The 25,185-nt window shown below is 33.9% G+C and overlaps 1 protein-coding gene across 4 annotated transcripts; it reads right to left on the bottom strand.

Moving 5' to 3' along the window:
• Positions 1 to 281: 281 nt before the first annotated feature.
• On the bottom strand, positions 282 to 24,386 carry LOC149732880 (serine/threonine-protein kinase TBK1-like). Of its 4 annotated transcripts, none has more exons than XM_089883667.1 (17): positions 24,277 to 24,386; positions 11,616 to 11,740; positions 11,197 to 11,340; positions 9,360 to 9,489; positions 7,905 to 8,086; positions 6,788 to 6,948; positions 6,281 to 6,391; positions 5,681 to 5,860; positions 4,661 to 4,860; positions 4,077 to 4,227; positions 3,450 to 3,551; positions 3,022 to 3,142; positions 2,330 to 2,525; positions 2,101 to 2,242; positions 1,588 to 1,746; positions 1,049 to 1,258; positions 282 to 758 (listed from the first exon to the last, which is right to left on the bottom strand). In XM_089883667.1, exons 2-17 carry the CDS (start codon positions 11,733 to 11,735, stop codon positions 674 to 676), a joined length of 2,394 nt encoding a protein of 797 aa, XP_089739793.1. In that variant the 5' UTR covers positions 11,736 to 11,740; positions 24,277 to 24,386; the 3' UTR covers positions 282 to 673. The 4 variants fall into 4 exon arrangements, with proteins under 4 accessions (XP_089739793.1, XP_089739791.1, XP_089739794.1 ...); XM_089883665.1 differs by lacking the exon at positions 24,277 to 24,386 and adding an exon at positions 13,869 to 14,049; XM_089883668.1 differs by lacking the exon at positions 24,277 to 24,386 and adding an exon at positions 13,869 to 14,010 and having other exon boundaries at positions 11,616 to 11,736.
• Positions 24,387 to 25,185: the final 799 nt, after the last annotated feature.

The raw sequence follows: 25,185 nt of genomic DNA, 5'->3' as shown, positions 1-25,185 counted from the left end.
CCGAATCAAAACATTTTTTTCAATTTTTATACGGAAACACTGTGGTACGGCTTTTTTTCACAACTGTTCATGTGTTGTTGTTTATGCTTGGGAAGGGGAACATAAAAAATCCTTAAACCTATATGATTTTAGGTAAAAAATTCACTATATTATGTTAACTGAAATAGTAGTCCATCTTACTGACGAAATTACACAAAATGTACTTTTTAATAAACGAAAGCTAACAATTTACTGTCAAAAAAGTATGCCCCCCAAAAAATAAGATTGCACTGCACAACAAATCATATCAACATGGTATAATTAAAAACTACAAAAATCTTGGGTATGTATCGGCACGGAGCTGCAGCAAACTTTATTTGCCCTCGCATGTTATTCAGAAAACAAAGGAAGAAAACAGTCACATCAGCAAATAAAAAAGAAAAGAAATCACTCTTATAAGACGATCAAATAAGGCAAACAGCACTCCACCTATGCTTGGACATTAAAGAAATATGAAATTGATCAAATTAAAAAGTAGCAGTAATTGCAGTCATGTAAAATGAAGTGCAAAATATAGGTACGAGAGCTTCAGATCACCAAGCGTCCTTGCAACCCAAAAATCTTGCACTTATTCTCTGCTGTGCTTGGTGTCAATGAACCCTTTAGTTAGTTTTAGTATTTATTGCAGAAAAATTCAATCATTAGTTCTCATTGGCACGCATGGTCTGGAAGGTGTTTCAGGGGAAGCACAGTTTCGGTTTGCTGTTAATGAACTGAGTCTGTAAAGCAATAATTTATTGTTAGTTCAAGATATTAAAAACTTTTAAATATCTAAATTTTATTAGATAAAGTCAAAGCTCGAAAGATAATACAAAAGATACAAATTGTTTCAAGTCTTGGAATGAGAACAATGTGGTTTTGGCAATGGTTTACACAACCATTCTGTTGTTTTAAAAGTTCTACAGTTTGTATACAATATACCTTCTTTATATTGCAATACAAAGTCTTTATATAGCAATATTTTTAGTATTTACAACTGTTTAAGCCCTATCCGTCTAACAATACTTACTTTTTTAAAATTTCAGAACCAGTTTGTACTTCGCATCTGACTTCATTGAGGCTGTTTTTGGCCTCAATTAAACCTTGACGAAGCTGTTTCAATTGCCTTTGCCGGGAAGACCGGGGATTGTCAATGGAGTTAGGCCATGATGAAGGAACTGCTATACTAGGCTGGACAACATTAAGATTGGGGCCAGGTAGCGATGCTGCTGATAAAGGTCTGTAGAAAACAATGAGTTTTTACTATCTACAATGTCACTGTAATTATAAAAAATCTGTTACTTTAAAAGGGTTGAATTAAAAACTGAAAAAAGCTAAAATTAAACGGTGAAATGAGGGTGAGACATGAAGATTTACCAGGATATTTGTGTTAACATAATAGCTGTTTTAAGTACTATTGTTCAATGCCAATAAATTTCACCTTGTATAAAAATAAACAGCACTATGTTATATAGTAAATAAATAGTATATTCTTCATTATCGTATAATAATTATTAAATATAAATATTGTTACATTATACTTTGTCACTTATGGCAGTTTTTACTCACTTTGCATTTTCTTTTAAAATTGACTCAACTAATGATAATTTGTCTCGATATACTCGTTGTAACGTACGAATGGATTCTTCCTGTTCTTGACACCTGTCACTCAATCTCATGATACGAGTCTCACAATTCCATAACTTCTTCTGGTACTCATTCATATTACTACACGAAAATATAACAAAGCAATTGTTAAAAAAATAACAGAAAAAATTGGTCAACACCATTGACGTTTTTGTCTAATTTTAAAACCAATGGATGACATTAACAAGATTTTACAATCAAAACTTGTGATAAATTAATAATACTTTCAAAAGCAGAATTTAAGGCATGTCATTACTGGCATCTTACAGTAATGTGCTATGTTACTTGAATCTTGCCATGAACTATCACAGAATAAAAAAAAAGTGGTGCTGAATATGCAGCAGAAAAAACAAGTCCAGCTAATGGTGTACCACAGATATATATTTCTCTGCCAACTAACATCATCAATTTCCTATCAAACATTATCCCCTTTACCTGAACCAATTAATCGATTCTTTGTGCAACCGTTTACACCCAGGGACGCTTTTATCGGTGAAAAGAGTGACAGAAGCTTCACAGACTTCTGCGAGTCGTTGTTTTTCAAACTTATGGAGTTGATCATCACTATGCGATAATCCTGTTGTAGAAATGTAAAATATATTTACTAAAAATTGATTCATTACATTAATACACCCTTGCCCAGAATAACCTTAACCTGTCTTACTTCTGATTTTTTTGTGTGTTTTAAAAAGTCGGCTAATCTCTCTCGATTTTTCAGAAGCAACTTTCATCCGCTCTTCGAGGCGGTCGTTGGTTTGCGATCCCTCATCCACGAAGATGGAGCTTGGGATCTCTTCTTGGATGATCAGTTTATCAAACTGATTCGTAGATTCATTGAGCTGATCAAATTCCGTGCGGATCTGAAAAAAAACACTGTTACGTACAAACCCAGTAAAAATAGGACAATTTCAAAACACTTGAGTTATCTGAAAAATTAATGTTTTCAATAGGTTTAGGATTTTGACTTGACAGTGAGTATGAGGTGTCTGGAGTGTTTGTTATCACATTAAGTGTATTTATGCAGTCGTCCATTGGTTACTAAGCCTGAAAGAACAAAAATATTTATGCTAAAAGATTAACAGTTTGTTGTCTGTTGTGTTCTACCAAAATGGTAAAAATTGTATGAATGATTTGATTTTATATTTAATTTAACTAACATAGTTAAGTGAAGAGAATTGACAGCAAAACAATAGTTGCATAACATGAGAATTGACAGCAACATGAGAATTGACAACATAACATGAGAATTGACTGCATAACATGAGAATTGACATAACATGAGAATTGACAGCAAAACAATAGTTGCATAACATACTAAGGATAAAAAATTGTAATATTATTTATAAGAAAACCAACCTGTCTTAAAATTTTCGCCTTCTCTGTGATTTGAGTGAAATATAACTTAAGTTCATTGACCTCGGGAGGGCTGGTCACTAAATTTGTGATCACTGTCAGTAAAGATGTCTCTCGCTGGTAACTGAATGAGTTATTGTATAAATAATTGTAACTTATTTACCCAGTATAGTAAGGATCGGGTACTACGAAAATTTAACAGCAAAACCTTAAGCTCATGATCAGGGTAAGCTTTACGAAATTTATTACAGATTTATCACCTTTATAGGTAGATTTAAGTCAAAAAAGGACAAATATATTTTACAAAATAAAAAAGATTTTGAAAAGGACAAACAAGTTTCACAAAGTAAAAAGGTTATGAAATGGATAAATAAGTTATGGAAAATAAAAAGATTGAGAAATAAACAAAACAAATATATCTACACACTTACTGTTCTTCAAATATTTCCAGTGCAGTACGCAGACAATCTACTTTGCATTGGAGATTGCTTCGGAGAAGTTTTAATTTGACAACACGAGATTTTAAATAACATCTGTTGTTACAAAATACATTGATTATTAATAAACTTGCAGAAATATACTTGCTTTAAAAATCTTATTTCAAGAAGAGGGGCTAGGGTGCTGTAGTGTTTAAACTTTTTAGTAAAAAATAACGCAAGTGTGTATTTACATCGTTTGGAAAAGATTACACCCAAAACAATATAAAACAAGGATCTATAGCTTTTGCGAATATAAAACAAAAGCATTAATGTACCAATATATGCAATTTAACATACAATATGTGAGGTACAATAATTACATAATTTTTAAACCAAACTTGGATCTATAAGCTTTGCATATAAAAACATTAAAGTAACATTTAACATGCAATATGCTAGGTAAAATAAAACAATTTTACAGTTTTTTACATAATATTCGAACAAAATCAAAATATTTTCCACATATTTTACAGCATACTCTTAAATGCCAATATATTCCATTTAACATGCTATATGTAAGGACAGAAAGGTATAATATATATAAAATTTTTAAATATTTTACACAATAACAAAACTTACACAAACCACTTTACACTGAGACGAATAAGGATTTGCACAAGCAGCAGGTAACTGACTGACTTTCGAATATCAAACAACGTACTCGAACAAACTTTCGCTAAACTTGAGTCATTATCAAGTGAGAGCGAAGGTTTCACCTTTGGAGGTTTGCCTGTGGAGAATTATGGTCAAAAAAACATTCTTGGAAAAGTTTTAAGAAAACAATGTTGAAAAAGTTTGATGAAAAATATATTAATTGCTTATAATCTGTATTAAGAAAACATTCTTGGGAAAGTTTTAAGAAAACAACCTTGAAAAGTTTAATGAGAAAAATAATTGCTTATAATTCATATTTTTTCTTGTTAGATTTTATCTGGTCAGTTTAGTTGTAGGTATAAAAAAAACATGTTTATTGTGAACTTAAAGTAATTGCTTATAATTCAAATTAAGATAACATTGCAATAAAAAAGTGCTTATAGAAAAAGCCACTCAAATTTTAGGGATTTACGCAGGGCTTTAAGTTTTCGCTGTACATTTTGTATTCAGAACATTTTTCTGCAGGCCTGGTTTAAAGTGCAGAACAAAACATTAATACCCAAACTTACATGTGTGAGGTATAGTTATCGCTTGGAAATCATTGATATCAGAACTGAACAAGATAAGAGGGTGTTCAGGGGTTGTATGGGGGTAACTCTTAACGGGAACGAATTGCTCCATCTCAAACTGTTCCCCATCCAACAGAAGAAGTTGTTTGCTGGAGCGAACCTCTGTCAGTTCAGCCACCGCCTCTTGGAACGAAACCAAGCTGAAAATAATGTTCATAAATTAGAAAAAATTGAAGATTTCTCAAAATTTAGAAGATTTACAAGTTGCAGATCGGAAAACTAGCGGCAAATTTAAGACATGCTGTTCGGAAAAGAGTTTTTGTACTTTAAAAAATACAGTTGCAACAGCTGTTTGTTTTGATATTTTTCATAAATTAGTCAAAGATTTAAGTGTGGTAACTTCGCGTAACTTTGAAAACAAACCAATTAGTCACATCGATTTGTGTTTGAATAAGTTGTACAGGAAATATACTTTAGTTAAAATAAACTTTGGCAATCTACAAATTTGCATACAAACCATGAGGCATGCATACTAAACAGTGGACACATTAAGTAACGGAATCAAACCACAGCAGACGGACACACGTCATAACAACAACATTACCACGCTAATGCATAAATAAAACTCAAGCGATTTGATGTAACTTAATTGCCTCCTATCCTATTGACAGGACTTCCACTTTTAGCACGGCTAATTAGCATATTAGACTTCTATAAATGGGTCCTGTTATTAATATAGGGCCTAGACAATGCTACAAACATATATATATACAATTATTTATATATATACACACTTATATATAAATAGTTAATAACACAACTATATGTTAATTAAAAGAATACTGAACGGGTTAATAAAAAGAAGACATTTTATCGGTAAAATCTGGTATACAATCTAAAAAACCTACAAAAATGGTTTTTTTACAGAAATCTATTGCAAACAGCAAAATTTAAAAGAGCTTTATAAAGAAACTTTAACACATTATGTAAAAATGCAGAAAAAATATTTTTCAAACTTACGTTTTTTCTGGACTGATGTAAACCTTATGTAGCATGGCGTTGGGCACGCTAAATACGTTGATTACTTTTTTGCTCAGGATGTCTTCTACTTCAGCAAAGTAACGATCAAACGTCCAAATTTTGTGGGGGTTGCATTCAAGGATACCGGAAAGCACAACCGTGAAAATTTTCTTAAAGCCACTGCGGATATAAGGATAAGTTCCGTATGCAAATTAGGGAAGCATTTAGAATCCTATGGGCAAATTTGTCTAAGTCAATTGCTGACATGTATTACAACGATTTTTTTATGATCATAAGTTTGAGGATAAACATGTTATATTGTTTTGGGACCGAAGAATCTTTTGAACTTTTTTAACACCCTTTTAATAATATACTTTTGCAACCACTACAAAAACATAATCCAATTTTAAAAGAAAACAAAAAGGATTTAGTTTTTGGGGCAGAAAGAATATCTAGGTTTTGCCTTATTTTTGCAGCAATGCAGATTTAAATTGGAAATTAAAGACCAATCAAATCGGGTCGTTGTATGACTGGCATGCATAGTAAGCCTAAACATATCATGATTTTTGTTTGTTGAACAAGATTTTAAACGGAACTTACTGTGACAGTCGGCACGTCTTGGGTAGTTCTCGACTCCATTCAATACTTCCCCTTTCTGAATGTTGGACCCCAGATATTACACCACTTGGTTTTTCTGTTGTAATCCTATACCTGTTGAAAAATGGTGGGAATTTTATTTAAATGTAAAAAAATGGAACACTGTTATAAACGAAATTAGTTCTCTGTCGTAACTTCATACCTATTACCTGTTGAAAAAGGCGGCGCCAGTTTATAATATGTAAAATAAGTTGTAGGGAAGTTGCAAAACTATATACATGACTAAACACGTATAAATACATGCTAAATTTATATACATGAAATTTGTTCGCCTATTAAGGTTTAAAGGTATTAAGTGTACAATAAACACATTTTTCTTTATATCTATAACTAAACGGACCAAAAATATCTTTAAAAATCTTACAAGAAAAAAAAAGGAAATTGTCTATTGGAAAAAATTTTAAGAAACATTTTTTTTGTGTATTTTTTTAGAAACTTATTAAAACTTACATCACGTCTTTGTTACGTCTAGCGCCACCATAAGGACGAAATGGAAGCATGCCGGTAGCAACATGGTATAAAGTAACTCCCAAACTCCAAAGGTCAACAGTTGCGGAAAACATTTTACCCGCATGTTTTCTTAGAACAGCTCTCTCGTATATGTCTGGGTGCTGCGGAAATATATTGTATAAAAAATACAAACGAGTGCCAAAACACAACAAGATTGTATATTAAAAAACATCCTCTAAGTGCTACAAAAATACAACAAGATGATATGAATTGTTAGTTCCCAAAGTCAGGATACAGTTATAATGGCTAGGGTGTTATTATGTACCAAATATTTCAGTTTATAAAGAAAGTGAAAAGAATTATAAAACCATATCCTCACGATTCCTATATAGATTGTTCTTAATTGTTTAAAACACGATCAGGATATTGGGTTATTTTGCGTTAAAGGTGTCCCATCTTTCCCACCCTTCTATATTAATATTATCTATATTAAGTTCTAATCACCCTCTATGCCTATGCTATAAATAAAGAGTGGCCTGTTGATTGATGCTAAAGATCAAAGATACCCCTCACACAACTGTGCAAATTTACATTCTATGGTTTATTTAATTTAAAACATTTGGTCTGATTGATGAGATGCCATTCACAATGGTGTCTTCAAACAAAACTCAAAATCTTTGTCAAGATAAATGATAGGACACAATAGATGGTAAATAGAACCCAAGACAATTTGATACCAGTTCTGAACACACTACACTACAGACAGACAATACATTGGCGACACACAAGGTGAGCGAGTTGACACTACAATTCCTAAAATAGGCATGACTTAAATAATCGACTCTGCCTTGATATTCCTATTTCAAACACATATCCCAATTGATTATTTACTTTTTAGCATTTTTTGGTACGAAAAAAAAGAAGAAAATATAAATGTATTTCCCAATAAACAGTAAAAAATAAAAAAATAAAGTATTTCCCAATAAACAGTAAACACCAAAGCACACAACTGGTGAATACAGTATACAAAATTCCACAACGGGCCTGCATACCATGCCACCCTGGATTTGGCGCCTCATGTATTGCACAATTTCCAGTACTAGCAAAGCCTACATACCAAATATTCCTCTGTTCCATAAAGCGACATGAACTGCTCATCATCTCCCAGTTCTCTCGCTGCCCCAAAGTCCGTAAGTTTGTACACAGCAGTGCCATCGTCATCGAGGGAACGCATGATATTACCAGGTTTAAGATCTCTGTGTACGATACCTTTGTCGTGAAGGTGTTTCATACCAGCAGCTGTGAGAATAAACAGGAAACTTTATAGAGGATCAGTGGCACAGAAAAATTTGAAACTAGATAGGCACAGATATAAGTGAAAAATGAATATGAAGATTTAGCACCAATATTTAAGGTACTTGTATTAGGTTAACACAACACCATAAGAGAATGTTTGGACTTTGGTGTTTACTTTTATGTGAGCCTATTATTTAATGGTTTAATTTAGTTTTATGTTGTGGTCTAAATTTAAGCCTTTAAAAACGACACATTTTGCAACTGAGTGTCTTCATAGAAAAGTAAGCTGTATATAGAAAGTGGAAAGTGTTCCATTAACTCAAAAGTGAGCTACAAGGGAAGACAATATTGTTTCTAACACAGCTGTTTGTTATCAAAATATTTTTATAAACTTTTCAATTAACTCTGTCTCCACAGTATGCTTATCTGGCTATATATCTTTACAGTGGGACGAATCATATTACAGAAAACCCCTTAGTCCAAATCACCTAGCTGGTGCTGACTAATATAAAGAACAATTAATGTATAAGGTGCCTTTAACGTCTTTTTATATTTAGTAAAGTAAAAAAATATTCATTTCTTTCGTTAAGTAGGGTAAAAATATTTTAAAAAAAATTTGTTGTTAAAGGCCTTGTCATATATAGCAACCATTTATTGTGTAGAGTATTTACTGTTTGGGTTATATTACATAATTCATTCACAAAAAGTAAATAATCAACGAAAAGTTTTAAAGTCTTGATAAGAATACTTGGAAATAACTCATTTACATTTAATATTGTTTGCCTATGCTGACGAATATTTGAGTACAAAGGGTTCAACACAGTTAACTCTTAAGGGCACAAGTATGCTAAATAGTAAATGAAGTAGCAATTCATAAAACGTACATAATGTACCAAGAACTATTAAACACTATACATGAAATGTAAATATGCTTGTGGTTTCAAACCCTATTGTAATGGAATGCATTTTGCCGGCATCAAACAAAATGGTAAAACTTGTTTGATTTTAATTTTAATAGACTCTTTGAATAGCCTACAATAGCTCTAACCGCAAAATAAAAGTTTTTATGGACTATTGTTAGAATTTTATTCTTACTATGTAGCTTACGCAATGTAGGCTAGGAAACTTTGAACAGCAGTTAAAACTATAAAAAATATACTACAAACGACTTTTGCAATTGCAATAAAAAACAATCTATTTTTTATGTGTGTTGTGCATATGGAAAGTAAGGGTCCAGGGTTTTGTTCCTGAAAAGCTAATGGCTCAAAACACTTACTAATATGGCTCAATACACGATGGAATTCCGACTCGGGTAGTCCATAGAGATTTTCAGGATCATCCAGCATGGAGTACAAACTACCGTTGGGACATAACTCCATAATTATTACATCGTGCTTTGTTGTCAACTGAAAATAAAACACATAAATATATTATATATAACTATTTTTATAAATTGGTCATAACTTTACTAAAAAATTTAATCTTGTTTGCAGAGAATTTGGAAAACAAAATTTCTAATCTTTATACAGATATTTTTACACAAAAGTGTTTTGACGCATTTGATCTACGGGAAGTACCGTTTGTTTGAAGACAATAGCCTTTTGTACACACTAAACATATCACATATGGTTAATACAAATATGCTGTCTTTTTGGAGACTGGTAAATGGCCTATTTTATAGCCCTGTCAAACCAAGCACGGTGGTCAGCACATTTATTAAACAAACAAATAAATCTATTATTTATTATGTTAGCCAATGTCAGCAGGGGTTGAATCATTTGGGATCACAAGTGCATCATGTTATTTTGAAAACGAGAAAAACAAACAAAAAAAACAAACATAAGATATTCAGTAAGCTACTTTGTGTAAAGTTGATTTTATCAAGGGGCTTTACAGCAACCCGTAAATTTTTGTTGCGACACCCCAGTTAAGAAAGCCCTAAGCTAGGGAAAGTTTTAGTTTACGCAACTGTGATGGAAATAGGTTGCTATCTGTGTCTTGGATAAGAAGTCTTAACTTAGCAAGGCAGGCTAGGATAGATATTCTAGGATTTGGTGCCTTGTGTAACCAATCAATCAATATGACAATGTATATGGTAATTTAAACCAGGGGTTTTCAAACTTTTTGGTTCGTGACTTCAAGAGACACTTAACACCCATGGATTCTTAAGATTCCAATAATAAAAGAGATTCTATTAATAAAAAGATTTCATTAACAAAAAAGATGTTCTAAAAAAAAGATTTCATTAAAAAAAAGTTCACTATCAAAAAAATTTTCATTAACTAAAAAAGAGCTATAAAAACTGTGGAGGAGAAATTGGGAATTCTTTAGACTACAGCCACAACAAAGCTATTTGGGAGTCACATATTTTATGGTGTTCACACTTTTTAACAATCTTAGTTTAAAACCCAAATTGTAAAAATATTTTAAAGCTTCACATTCTACAGTGGAAACCAAATCAACTGGTAGACAGAAAATTTTGAAACGTCAAATTTTATAAAATTCGAAATGAGAACACTTCCATGTTTATAAATAGCTTTATAATAGTTTGGTATGACATTTATTACCCATCTGCTCTCATATTGAATTTAACCTATACTTTATAATATATCTATATAGGCTTTATTACATAAGAAAATAAGGAGAGAAACACACAAATGATTATGGCCATGAATTAAATCTAATCAGATTAGTAACCTGAGTCCCCTATTCAAGTTAAATCAAAATTATTAAAGTTGGAGTCAAAATAATTATTATGTAAGTCTACAACTCTTTTATTCTCTGATACTTAGCACCAGAGATCTTGAATTTAGGCCACAGTTGGCTCATTACACCGGCACCAATCAATTGTACACCAGATTTTAAACCAAACCAAACAAATGTTACTCCTATGTTAAATATAAGATGTTTTGGCATGCACACCAAACAGTTTGGCACTCATTGTTCTAATGTATCATTACTTCTTATGCATTCATCACATTTATTCAGAAGGTTTTCTATATTGCACAACCATAAGTGTAACTTCTTTTTAACAATGTCACCCAAGATTTTACTAAAATTTTAAAAACGGATTTTATTAAAAATTAAACCCTATCATATGGTTCCAATCTCACCTCTTCTTCCACACTGAAAAGTCTCACAACATTCTTATGATCAACTTTTCTTAAAACTTCAAATTCCCTTCTCCGTGCTTCAAGACTGCGTGCCATGTAGTTGAGAGAATTGAATACCTTGATGGCATATTCCTGCCCAGTTTTCTAGAAAAAGAACAGAAATTTTAATATCTAAAATATATTGTGTTCAGCCAATATTTCAAAGATAAAAAGTTGACTTATGCATGAGAAAAAATAAAAAAGGCGGGCCTGTGTATAATTATCTTTATACACAACATTAAATTAAAATATGGCCGTCTGTACCTTCCCCCGGCTAGGTGAATTCTGAGATGTAAATTTTAATACCTAAAAAAAGATTTAAGTTTTCTATAAAAAGGTTTGTATAAAAACATACAAAAGAAAAACATGGTTATCTCTACCTTCTCCCGGCCTTTGAACACAAATCCTGTCGCCCCCTGCCCCAATATCTCAGTGCTCGACCACACATAGTTGAGGGTGCTTTTAATGGGAGAAGAGTTGTGGGCAGGATGGGGGTTCATACTACCTAAAATAAATTAAATTAATTACCAATTTGGTACTGATGTAAAATCCTTCGGTACATTACATACTAGGTTGGAGAGAAATGTTAGAGGTTGGTAGTTAAAGCGGTTCTTGGCCAGCGTTAGTGGTTATAGGGGTTAGTTGTTCTATAGGTATAAATTTTAAAGGTGGAATATTTAAACCCATTTTTCCTTACTAATAATATTAAATTCAATTTATAATTAAACAGCAAATGATATGGTAAAATGTAGTTTGTCATACTTTAAAAAAACCTATATATAAATAGTAAATACACCTACAAAGTATGAAGAGTAAATTTAAAAGTTTGCTTTATCTATTATTTGTTTAGTGTGTGAAAATATTTAGCAGTAAGGTAAACAAAACATTTGAATACAGTAGTCAATGTATGGATACATCACTTGCCTTGGGTTAATCTGCATTCCTAGCAGCCAGTATCTTTCGAATTAAATAAATAAAACCTGGATTTCTGCTTTAACAAGCTCATCCACACCGTTAAACAATACACTCTATAACAGCTGGACAACAACAATAACCTAATACTAAAATTATTGAATTGATAAATGCACAAATATAGCTAGAAGGCAAGTAATAAAAAAGACCCAAGCCCTAGACACGTGATAACAGTGTAAAAAATCCCGCCTGATATAATACAGACCAAACATGTGATACCAACTGTCATGTGATTTTGAAATGACCAGCAGACACATATAATGGCATTTAGCGTTTCACCAACAAAAGCAAAATCCTTATAATAAATTTCAAATTATCTTTGTAACTAGTGATTAAAGATCGTTCTATCTGAATACGATCTTTACCTTACTAATCGTAATTAGAGCTCGCAAAAGTTTAGGTGTTAGTTAACGGGTATGCGATTTAGCGATTACATACTGGTGACAACATATAGTTATTGACATAAACATTACACACACATACGCAACATTCCTATGGAATAACACGGTATATTTACTGTATTGTCGTTGCAACATTTCAAAGAAATTTGTCTTGTAACGCAATAACGTATTATAAAACCAGGGGAATCCCATCAATGACGTCTACGATTTGTCAAGAATATAAATATCATAGAAACACGATAAGTTACCATCAAAGTCCATAGAAATCACTTCTATGGTTTCTATGGATTTCTATGGACTTTGGTTACCATAGGCCGTTCTTTTTCGGGTACCTTTAGCAATTATGTAGTAATATATAAACACCAACTAATAAAAAGGCTGCTTAGGTTTTCTATGGCTTGTTGGTAAACTTTTTCACCTGAGTGAATAAAACATGGATTTTCTGGCCAGTCTGAATATAAACACGGCAGTTCATATATACTATATAGGATACGACTTTCATTGTAAACATTTCGGTTTAAAAAACTAAAACCATCTCCAGTGATGTACGAAGTTAACTTAAACGACTTTTTATATTCTACTTTTCAAACACTTTCTGTTGCAACGTTCGATAGTGGTTTATCTATAATCTAATTCTAAATACCCTTTACTAAAAATGTTTACCAAAAAAACGCGTTTATGTAGAAACTTGTATATAATCATTACGCAACTTGCAACCAAATAAAATTCTCTAGATTTTAACTTTGTTTTAAAGATCTGCGATTAAAAATCAGTTGTGAATTCATCACGTTAATTCTGAACGACTAATAGATTGGTCATAAAAAATTAAAACCATAAAAAGAAAAAAATGCATTTGTTGAACAATAAATTAAACGAACGATTTTTACGAATTGTTCATATTACCATTTACGGCAATTTCTACTATGATTTAACTCTAAATATACCAAAGGCGTGACATTTATATGAATATGAAACAAAACTGCATGTGAAACTATTTATTTTAAGCCTGCATTATTGCCTTTAATTGACAATGTTGTAACTGCAGCCGAAAAAACATTTGCATATAGTAGGGTTGGGGAAAGATGGGACACATTTTTATTCGATTTTCTCGTCCAAACCGTATTCTCGAGACTTCCGTAGACCGTCGCTTAAGGTGTCCCATATTACCCCACAGTGCTATATAAAATACTCCTAGCATAACATTATGCAAATATAGCAACATTAGTTTAACATATTCTGCGTAATAGACAACATACGTACCAAAATTATTATTAACGTCGTGCCCGAATCTTGTCATGTCAGAACGCTTCAGCAAGATCTTTTTGAATTCAGAATGCCATACAGAGTCGTTGGCTTTAATACAAATCGATTTGCATACTATTTCAGAAGTGGTATTTATTCAAAGTTTAAACTGTGACGCTTAGTATAAGCTGTAGAAAAGCGGAACAAAAACTGTAAAATTGGTGAAATGACACAAGTAACCTAACCAACATAAAAATTTCCTATCTACCATCATAACCACATACGTATCCGCTTTTATAAGTTACAACACACACGTATACCTGCATTTACACTCTTGATCAATTTCAACTTGTGGTCTATTTATCTGAACGCAGACGCAAGCTAATATATATACCGCATAGCTTAATAAGCAAACAGTTGGCAATTCGAGCGCCTTAACGCCGACAGGACTTTCCGCTTTCCGGATATCCCCTTAAAACGGAAGAAGGTTTCGGATAACTCATCAACATTCAAACAAATTTCCGGCCTTGGGACAGGGAAGACCCCGACTTAAATAGTTTTAACCGCGTATTAACCAACAGAAAGTAACATCCTTCGTGAATATTAAATAAATTGCGTAACGTTTAAAGGTCGTTCGTTTAAACACATAATTATGTATGTCATGTGATTAAATGAATAAAATGTAAAATAGAATACTATGTACATTACGGAAAGTACATGGTCATAGTACGAGCTAACCGACATTACGTTACAAGAAATCGAAAGTAAGTTCCAATGAAAGGTGAATAAAATAAATACCACCAAAGTTTCGTCCCACCAAGCAATATGCAGATTACACCTGTTCAAACCTGTGTTGCGGAAATGTAAACAAGATATTTACTTGTTCAGGGTAAAGTAAACACAAGAACACGATGTCATAACATTCCTTTTCTATTCTATGTAATATGCTGACACCGCTAACCTAATATCATAACTTAATTCTTTCTTAAGGGTACTCCCCTTAAATTGAACACGATTTACGCCGAATTACACCACTGTATGCATATCTTGTGAAACTAGATTCTTTATCTCCATACTCAATCTCTCTATATACTCTACTAATCCCATACGATTGAAACCTGCTGCGTTGTATGTACAAGTCAGCATTCCCAAGTATATACCTTACAAGCGAGCACGAAATACGGCGAAAAGGTGAAAGAAGTCTAACCCCCAGCAGTTTTTTCTGAATAGCGAAAAGTCACCTTAAAATAACGTGATCCGCCAGCTATTTTATGAATTCAAAGTTATAGCTGCATGCCTACGTCCCACGCATCGGGGGACGCAATTTCTTCTTACGCACGAACGTCACAGTTGCGTTACAGCGGCCCATTCATAAAAAGCAGGGCGTTGCGTGGGCGGGCGAAATAATATATCACGCAACACATTTAACCAATCCCAACAAATGAATGGCTTAACCGACAAATATGTGAATGGGCGTTATCTATAAAGGTGTGTATTGACATAGGACCAGTTTAGAAATGAATCAAAAAGTGTTTTCCCATTTTGATTGCGTACGTGAGCCGCACATCACGCGTGTTGTGTTTTGATCGTAATAGAGACTTTCGATTGAGGTTGATTCACGTCAAACCCAGTGACCGGAAAACTGGAAAAGTCAGAAACAAGGATGTATGACAACAACTTGCAGCAAAACAACAATTTAAATCACGCTTAGTTATTTGTGGCATTTTCAAAGAAACCCCCTATGTCAGTCTTGGTAATTCGAATCATGGCCAAATGCTTGTAGATTAAGTGGCGAAATTTTTCTCTGGTAAAATGACGTAATCCAAATCTTGCTATATAGTAATATAACGCGGACGCCATGACTCGCCTTTGCGTCACGAAGTGTATGGCGATTTATCACAATGAATAACCGTCACTCAATATTACGTGTTACTTTTTTGGGAAAATCCCGGGCGTTTTAAGAGACCGGCACTTCCGAGGTAGCGGTTACTGTTACACATATGAGGGCTTACCGCAACACACAGTATTAAGCATTGGGTTTTTGTTTTTGTATGCATGAAAATTATTTAAAGTAGAGGTTAATATTTGAATACCTTCAACAGCTGAAATATGAGTCATATGACTATTTTAGAGTACAAGGTTTCCTTGCGCTGTATTTGTTGTTGCTGTGTCTGGTTTCCCGCTAAGGATATATAAGACGGCACACCTTTAGCACATTATATCTTAATATCCTGATCGTGTTTTAAACAATTAACAACGGTCTATGGGAGTATAAAGTTTATACCTCTTGTGTTCTTTGTTTACTACCAAATGGGACGGGAAAATACAACGAAAAAGTGTCCCATCTTCCCACACCCTACTGTATTTTACCCCTTGTAACAGTTCCTAATTTTGTAAATTGTGGTTGCGCTTTAGGAAAAAAAGATGAATAAATACGATGTGACTACTCGTGTCGCCCCAGTGTTCCATTTCCCAACAACGAACTATAGTAGCCTTTGTTACGAACATACGATACTTGTTGACACCACACACAATGCGGTCAGATTCAAAATTACAGAAAAACAGTTTTAATTTTACAATATTTCACCTTACGCCCCATTACCGCAAACCACACAAAAGATAAATCAATTATTTAAATGGAATTCGCAAAACCGAACGCGGTAGAAATCCCCCGCTATGGTTTTCCAAGAACCTGAATTTCATTAGTCTCAAAAACGTTGTCTACAGAGTGATAAAATCACGTCCCCACCCTACCAAAGCTCAGCACGTAGCTAAATGCAAAATTAGACCGCTGGAAAAACACATATGATGCCTTGGGCGAATAATTATATAGTAGGGTGGGGGAAGATGGGACAGCTTTTCGTTCAATTTTTTCGTCCCATGTGGTAGTAAACAAAAAACATTCAAAGAATTTTAAAACCATATCCTCACTATTCCCACATATCGTTGTTAATTGTTTAGAACTCGGTCAGGATATTTAGATATTATATGTACAAAAGTTGTCCCATCTTCCCCCACCCTACTATACAATAAACTCCCCCATTGCTCAATCGTAATTCTTATCTATCTAACGATTTGTTTATTGAAGGCGGAAATTTTTATCATCGTCAATTTATTGCTCTTTGACTCAAAATTCTATGTCCTGCCTACGCAAAACTAAAATATCTGAAATATTGACTTAACTAAAGGTCAGATTTTTAGGTCTCTTGATATTTCCCCATACTTCTAAGGATTGTCTGAACAATTCTCCAAGCTATAATAGGCACAACAAAACATATAATACCGGCTTTGTTAAAACAACAACATATAACAAAACTAACCGCATTAAAAATAGCAACCGTGCAAAAAAAGATACCGTCTCGTAACTCGTAAGGGAGATTTTTTTAAGGAGAAAAGTCTAATAAAGCTGTCAATCATACAAAATGAATATACACTGCTGAAAACGAAAAATTACATGTCTATGCACTTCGATCCCCCTTTAGGCCACCGTAAAATCTCCTCAAAGTAAAATTACTGCCTCGTTGCGTGTTGAGTACCTCTAGGCGTTACTAAGACCTTTCAATAACCAACCTTACTTTGCAGTAACTGCCTTGAGACATTATTAGACGGAAATTAGCGGGTTTCGGGGAACGGGTTTTTTCATGGTGGTTCCAATTTTAAAACATCGTATATTGATAAGCATATACGCCGGCTACTTTATTCTTCCTTGTTAAGACTGTTTGACTGTATATACTGTAGACTCGCGCGCATAGCTCTACACATGTATAGTACTTTTAATAGAAAAATCCCTTACATGAGTCACCATGGCGCGACCGGTAGTATGTGCAGTCGGTCAGCGTACTTTCGCATACTATGTCTTTCAGACGTCCGTTTCTATGATACAATAATGTGAAAGCGTGTTTTGAGACTCGCCATTTTTAAATTTTCTTACCCCGAAGGCGTAAACCATATAAAGTTCTGTGTGAGAAATCTTAAAAGTTTCGTTTTTTATCATATGACGATGAAAAAAAAATGATGAAACAGATATTGTTGGTATACATGAAACCGATGTACAATGACAGCGCAGTTTATAAATATAGAACATCTGTACCCTCGAAAACGCAGTTTAACATTTTAGCCGCAAACGTGCAGAAATTAATCAAAAAAACTAAACTATTTCGTTCCGTGTGCAAAATTTCGGTTGCGAACAGAATACAGACTACAGTTTAATAGAGTTTAGAGAGATAATAACCTCTTAATCAAACATTTAAGCTGCCACGTGTGGTTTCGAACGTTAAACCCTTATTCCCACTTGCGGTTCCTGAAAATTACTGACAAATCCCTTTGGTTTGGACTTTCTTTGATCAAAATAATACTCAGTTAAAAGTAGGTGTTTCAAAAAACTACGCAACGACTAATGATGGCAAATACAATGAAATAATTATGAAAAATGTCACGCTTACAGAACGTCACGGCCAGGCCTAATAATAAATGCTGAGAAATTTCCTACAATGATGATAAAGATGTATGATTGTAAAAGTTATAAAAGTTGGGGAATTTTTGGTGGAAACTTCGCAGCATAATTTATGAAAGAAATCCACTAAGCGTTTTAATAATCACGTGTTATATAGGTGCGGTTATAATACATTATCTTGTATACTCGCGTATCATTATGTCCGTGAAGGGCGTCATCTTGTCACCTACGTTTTGAAAACTAAATATAAACCGCTTGCCAATACACAAACACACGTGCAATAGTAGGGTGTGGAAAATGGGGCATCTTTCATTTCATTTTCTTATTTCGTTTAGTAGTAAACAAAGAATATTTAAGTAACTATAAAACCGCATCCTCACGACTTCTATAGACCGATGCTAATTGTTTGAATCAGGATGTTTGGATATTATGTGCTAAATGTGTCCCATCTTTCCCTAACCTATTGTATATAGGTCATACCAGTTTGAAATAAATATAAACAGAACACCCATGTTAAACTTTTGTCGTTGTCTTACCACGCGAGGTTAAACAAGTTTCATTTATTCGTAACCACTTATATAGTTTATAACAACGGTTTCTACTAACTTTGGTTTACAATATACATTACTGTTAGGCCTTATTGCTTTAAATAGGCAACGTACAACTTAATATACTTGTCCGTTACTACTGCATAACTGGACAAATATATGGAAGCTTATTTCAATTCGTTAACTTGACAGCAGGTTAAGAAACTAGGCATTGAGGAAGTTATCAAACCAGATCGCGTTTGGACTTCACTTTTGGTGGTAAAATTTACATAAGTGGAAACTCGAAATCTGGCACGAGGTGTGAAACAGAACACCATAACGATTTCCTTTGTCACGCTTCGAGAATAAATGAGTTACATTCATTTAAAAAAAACACACTAAAACGACCTAGCCGTTGGGCGGAAGCCCTTCTTAACCGTCAATGCCTCGAACTGATGATTATAAACAGGGAACAGATATACACCTACAGAGTAAATACTTTATATTTAGAAGACGTATTTCATATAGCTGTTGTCGCACTCGACCACTCCGTATTCCAAGCTACATAATTCAGTCACTATACAGTTAGTGCATTTTAAAGTAACTAATATAAAATGTTCGACGATCCAGACAGTTCTATAGGTAGACTTAGAGCGACATATAGTCATAGACGATATCGGTATTCGGACAAATCTATTTAAGGTCAAAACGCTCGCGTTTGGTACTTCACTCAAGGACCCTTAGATTTGTGTTATGAAGGCGAGATTCGAACCAATGACCTTCGGGTTTAAGCTTTTTCTGTATGACTAAGATTGATTCAAAACTTTAGTCACCCTTTTTCAGTTGATTTGTTTGTTCAGATGACAATGTGACAATACTAAGCGCATGACTGGATTTATGTGTGACCCGCGTAGCCGTAAAATGTAATAAAGAATAAGAAGGTATAGAACGAGGGTTTACGGTCGTGAAGATACAGTTTTATGACTATTTAAATGGTAATTGTTTACTACTAAATCGTGCTTGTAGATATCTCCCCCACCCCCCTACCACTATACCAATCATATAAGAATTTACTAAAGAGACAAAATCGACCGGACCAGCGAAACTATGACGTTATCGTAATGCAAAATGGCCACGCCATCAGTGAAAACAGATGCTGCTTGGATGATTCAATTGGAAAACTTGGGTTTTTCCATTTCCCTGAAGAATAATCGCGGGAAACTCCATCGCTGGCTCAAATCGACCGAGATACATACGACGCACAAATTAACATAAACAAGGATTTGTATGATGTGATGACAATTTGGCCCAAAAAGGGGGGGGGGGGTTCGGTGGCTTTTATAAATATACTTTTACCAATAATTCTTGTAAGAGAACTAATGAATTTAGTTTACAACCGAACAATGACGTCATAACCTATGGTTTTTATGTGATTAAAAACATAAGGTACATTTTGTAATCTGTAATTTGGGCTTTGTTTGTTCTAAAACGGTCTATTTATATAGTCAAAATAATTATTTTTTAACAGTTTTATAATTCAGGTGTATATAGCTTTGCACAAGCATGCAAATTTGTATGAAAACTACAGTATTACGTTATAATATTACCTACACACAGTATATTAGACAAATGTCAAGCCTGTGGTATTTTACGGAAGTGTCTTTGTTCGCACGGTGGCGCTATAACGCAAATAACAAGGGCCGTGATATTGGCAAACACAAAATTTTCATTGTTATAATATAATTTTGGAAGTAAATACATTTATGCTTAATTAATTGCATATACCAAGACAAGGTAATAAACCGTATCTATAGATGAAAGGAGATATAGCAAGTCGGTCCCAACTACTCTGTATATAGGCATGAAAGAAATTGTTTCATAAACAATAATGTTCCTTTTTTTACAAGTAACGTAAGGAAACCTTGATATGCGTTTTCGGAATATTTCTGCCTGCATTTCGATAGTTAAAAAGCAATCATTAATATTGGAGTTTAAAACGTGTAAGGATAACGTGGGCAGTCAGTCGGTGTAAGAATTTACGAGGGGTTTTACAGCTTTCGAGGAATATACTCCTAATCTCACGAATTATAAATTTCCCAACATTTGTACAGATTGCAAAATATCAAGCAATAAATATGCTATAAGGCTACAACCGTAATTATGTAAATCTAACGCAAAACGTTGTTATATAGTGAAGTGGGTGAGACGGGACACTTTTAGCACGGGGTATCCAAATATCCCGATCGTATTTTAAACAATTAGCAACGGTGTATGGGAATCGTGAGGATACTGTTTCATAATTCTTTTAATGTTCTTTGTTTCCAATCGAATTGAACAAGAAAATAAAAAAATGAAAATGTGTCCTATCTTTTCCCACCCTACTGGTGAGGTATTCGGAGCCATTTGATAAGGAAATGCAACTCAAAACTGCAAGCAGTTATAATCTACACTGAACTGCAATGACAATGTTAAAAACGAAACTATGTCTCTTCGTGTACATTTTTCTAGTCAGATGATGCGAGTTTCCATATATATATATGACATTGCATCACAGAATAATTAGTGTAAAACTCGTATGGCTGCAGTTTAGTTAGGCTTAAAAGATAAAGTATTAACAATAAAGATGTATTTTATTTACAACAAAAAGCTAAGATTGCTAAATTCAAAAGCGACTTACGTATATGCTATATCATACCGAGTTTGCAGCCATGGGTGAAGTCTTTGCAAAGACTTTTGCTGCCATAAAATGCAAAGTATATTGCACCATTAATACAATTCACTATGCAATTATGGAGTATAATACACCAAACAATCATTGGTAGTTGGTGAATAAGCTTCACAGCCTCTTTATACCTATAGGACCTTGCTTGCAAATATAAGTTTCAACAAATTTGCGCACCGAACGCAAACACTGGAAAATCCAAAGTATTAGGAGTCTCAACTCCAGATGGCTATTGCTTAAATAAATAAAGACCCCACTTTATTTAACCTTGAACATCCAGTTCGATCCAATTCGAAAGATTTCACTCACCACCGATGTTTTCACCCCTCTTCATAAAATTTTGAATCCCTGGAACTTTTGCAGCGGAACTTTTCTGCGGATGGTCTTCGAAGAAACGTCTGAGGAGCAGGCAGTGTCCGAACCCACAACTTCAGCTTGGCAGACTTGCAGGATTCGAAAAGGTTTACAGAGGACTGCAGACGATTCTAGGGCAAACCAGAGGCATATGCAGTCTTTACAAAGCAAGAAAGGGCGTTTTTCTCATCTATACACCGGGAATTTCCGACGTGTTGAATTCACAACGGTTGGTCGCCTTATTTTAAAGACAAGGAATCCTGAAGCGAGATTGCTATCTGTTGGATTCATCACTACCGCATATACAATAACATTTTATGGACGGCATAGAATTGGAATACAAAGGCTTGCAACGCAGGTACAACTTCAAAGCTCGTCTTATGCATTGAACAAATGCCAACAGCAACAACAGCATATTAAAAACTTAAAGTTTCCGCAAAAATACCTTTTTTGGCCAATGTTTTTAAAGATAAGCAAATACGATTAAGATATACCAGTAAATATGGATCAAATAATGCAGTGCATGATATTGCTTTGACATTTCTATTATATGAATAAAGTAATTTGTCCAAACAACCAATTTAAATCTACACTATTTAGTCATTATTAATGCAATGCTAAATAGGCCTAACATGCACGAATGCAGCAAATGAATGAATGTAACTTGCTTTAGCCTCGCGTGGCAGGGTAACAATAGTCGTTAACATGGGCGTTTTGTTTCATACACCTCGTACCAGCTTCGAGTTACCACGTATGTAACTTTGTGGGTGGTTGTGCATACCCAAAGTTTTGTAGACAAATAATCTGTGTATTTTGTAGATTTTTTTTCAGTCTGTTTAGGGGGGTTTCTGCTGAAAATCAGGTCACGAAATAAAACTGTGACTCACATAAAATGCAAATTAGATTCGACTTAAACTGTAATAGATTTCTGCAGTTTGTGCAAATTTACCTAATAAGTTCATTTATAGATAAATCAAAGTTGTATACCTATAGCAAGGCACCTGTAAACCAACTGACATTTCTTGTTTTTTAAGTCTCATAGTTAAAAATAAACATGACCGAATATAAATCCGGGTGAAAAGTTCGCATAAACACAAAATCCAAACCTTTAACTTTTGGAAATGTTAACCAAAACCTCGACAATTACCAGCAAGGCACTTTACAACAGATAAAAGGAGGACTATTATGCAAAAAAAATCGGAATTTCCCAAAATTCCGAAACCTAAAAAAATAAACGTGTGCCTTACAGGCTTACACGCTCAATGAGTGTGGTTTTGCTATGTTTGGGGAACGACTTAGGGCAAAAAATTGGAAGAAAAGTTTTGACTTTTTTCTGACCCTGCTCATGAATTCGTTTTGTTTGCACAAAAACAGTTGCAATCGTCACCTTTTCATTTTACGCCAGACACGACATACTTTGGGTAACCTACTTTTGTGCGACAGTTTTAACATAACATACGTAAAGCGCACAACTATGCCAAAAATTGGTGGAATTATTTTTTGCATTGGGTGTATTTACATACTTATACATAAACTTTATAAAACACCGATTTAAACGCCTATGTTCGTTACGAGGAAACATTGCTTTCTAGATACACAAATAAATGCTATAGTTGCATATTCTATATAAATGTATGTACATAATAAGTAACCTGTATTATACACGAAACTAAATCATATATATTCTTGTTGATTGCAGAGTTTTTAATGATTGTACCATTGGAAACGGCAAGTATGTATCAAAGTGGGGTAAGATGGGACATGCTTCAGTCTTTTTATCGTCCAAATTTGGTAGCAAACAAAGAATATTTACAGAAATAAATATATAACCGTATCCTCGCGAACCTAACAGCGTTGTTTAATGTTCAAAATACGATCAGGAAGCATGGATTTGTGAGCCCCACTTTTACCCCACAGTAACTATAATATAGTAGGGTGGGAGAAGATGGTCACCTTTTAATTCTATTTTCTCGTTTTATTTAGTAGAAAGCAAAGGAAGTTCAACGAATTGGAAAACTGTGTCCGGACAACTCTAAGCAGCGTTGTTAATTGTTAAGAACACGATCGGGAAACATGGATTTATGTGCGATTACGGTACACATCTTACCTTAAATTGCTATAATATATATATAGTAGGGTGGGGAAGATGGGACATCTTTTAATTCTATTTTCTCTTTCCCTTTGGTAGTAAACAAAGAAATCTCAAAATATTATAAAACCGTATCCTCTCGACTTCCATGAACCGTTGTTAATTGTTTAAAACACAATCAGGATATTTGGATATTATGTGCTAAAAGTGTCCCATCTACCCCCACAGTACTATATATACGTGTGAATAACGCCGTAATAAAAGTAAGAAATGTTGCATACCTTTCAAGCCATCAGCCGTTCGCCAAGATCAGGGTCGAACAATCAGTCGATGATTTTGAAATTGAACCTTAACAGTTTAAAACTGTATACCATCTTACACTATAGCAACTAAAAATAGTAAAATATACACCGTGTAAACATAGTACTGACCACCCCTCAACGTTAATCAAATAGTAACCGTATCCTACAACGAAAGTACTAGAGGCAAAGTTAAGAAACGAAGTCACTTAAGTTCCTTTTTAAAACCTTACCAAACTGCAACTAATATACCCCTTTTAACAGAGATAAATAACTTCCTATTTTAAAATGTAAATTGCATGGTTTTATTATTAACCAAACAAACCGAATGCAATTATAATTCAGTATAGGCTAGGCCATTAAGGACTCTGGAATAGGCTATATACGAACTCTGGCATGTGCTCTGCAAAATAGTATTTAAATGTAATAGCATTTGCCTTGCTCTTGTATGCTAAAATCGCATAACTTTGACAATCAGTTTTGCATTTTGAATAAAATTCAAATACCTATCTGGAAACCCCCACCACGCCTCCGCCCCACCCCCATACCTCTGCAGCCTTTCAACCAATAGTTTCACAAAGTTTGCTATTTCTATGCTTTTATAACCTTTGTACAGATATGGTAAAAACATTTACTTAACATGAAAAGCTGTTTTGACTCACCACACTACAAAACAAGGCTTAAAACGCTTAGTAGGTGTACGCTATACATTTCTGCACTGTATATTTGCATTAGCAATTAGCATTCAATGAAATATTTGCTTTAACTAACACACAATAAAATACTCAATGATTTTATTTAATAAATACAGTAGACTCCTAAAAAGTCCCTCAAATTACTTGTTATTACTTATGCGCGTTCGTGTGTAGTCTACTGTATTAAAAACAACAC

Source organism: Ciona robusta, chromosome 8 (assembly GCF_009617815.1).
Source record: "Ciona robusta chromosome 8, ASM961781v2".
Taxonomy (NCBI): domain Eukaryota; kingdom Metazoa; phylum Chordata; class Ascidiacea; order Phlebobranchia; family Cionidae; genus Ciona; species Ciona robusta.
The sequence above is the reverse complement of the archived record's forward strand: the minus strand, read 5'-3'. Positions and strand labels throughout refer to the sequence as shown.

Excerpts from the sequence above, each read along its gene's own strand:
- LOC149732880 (XM_089883665.1), bottom strand. The coding sequence starts at position 13,905 with ATGACAAGATTCGGGCACGACGTTAATAATAATTTTG. Across the intron at positions 8,087-9,359 it reads TCGTGTATTGAGCCATATTA|CTGCTGGTATGAAACACCTT; the intron begins GTAAGTGTTTTG and ends TTATTCTCACAG. Across the intron at positions 6,392-6,787 it reads AGACGTAACAAAGACGTGAT|GTATAGGATTACAACAGAAA; the intron begins GTAAGTTTTAAT and ends ATTTTTCAACAG.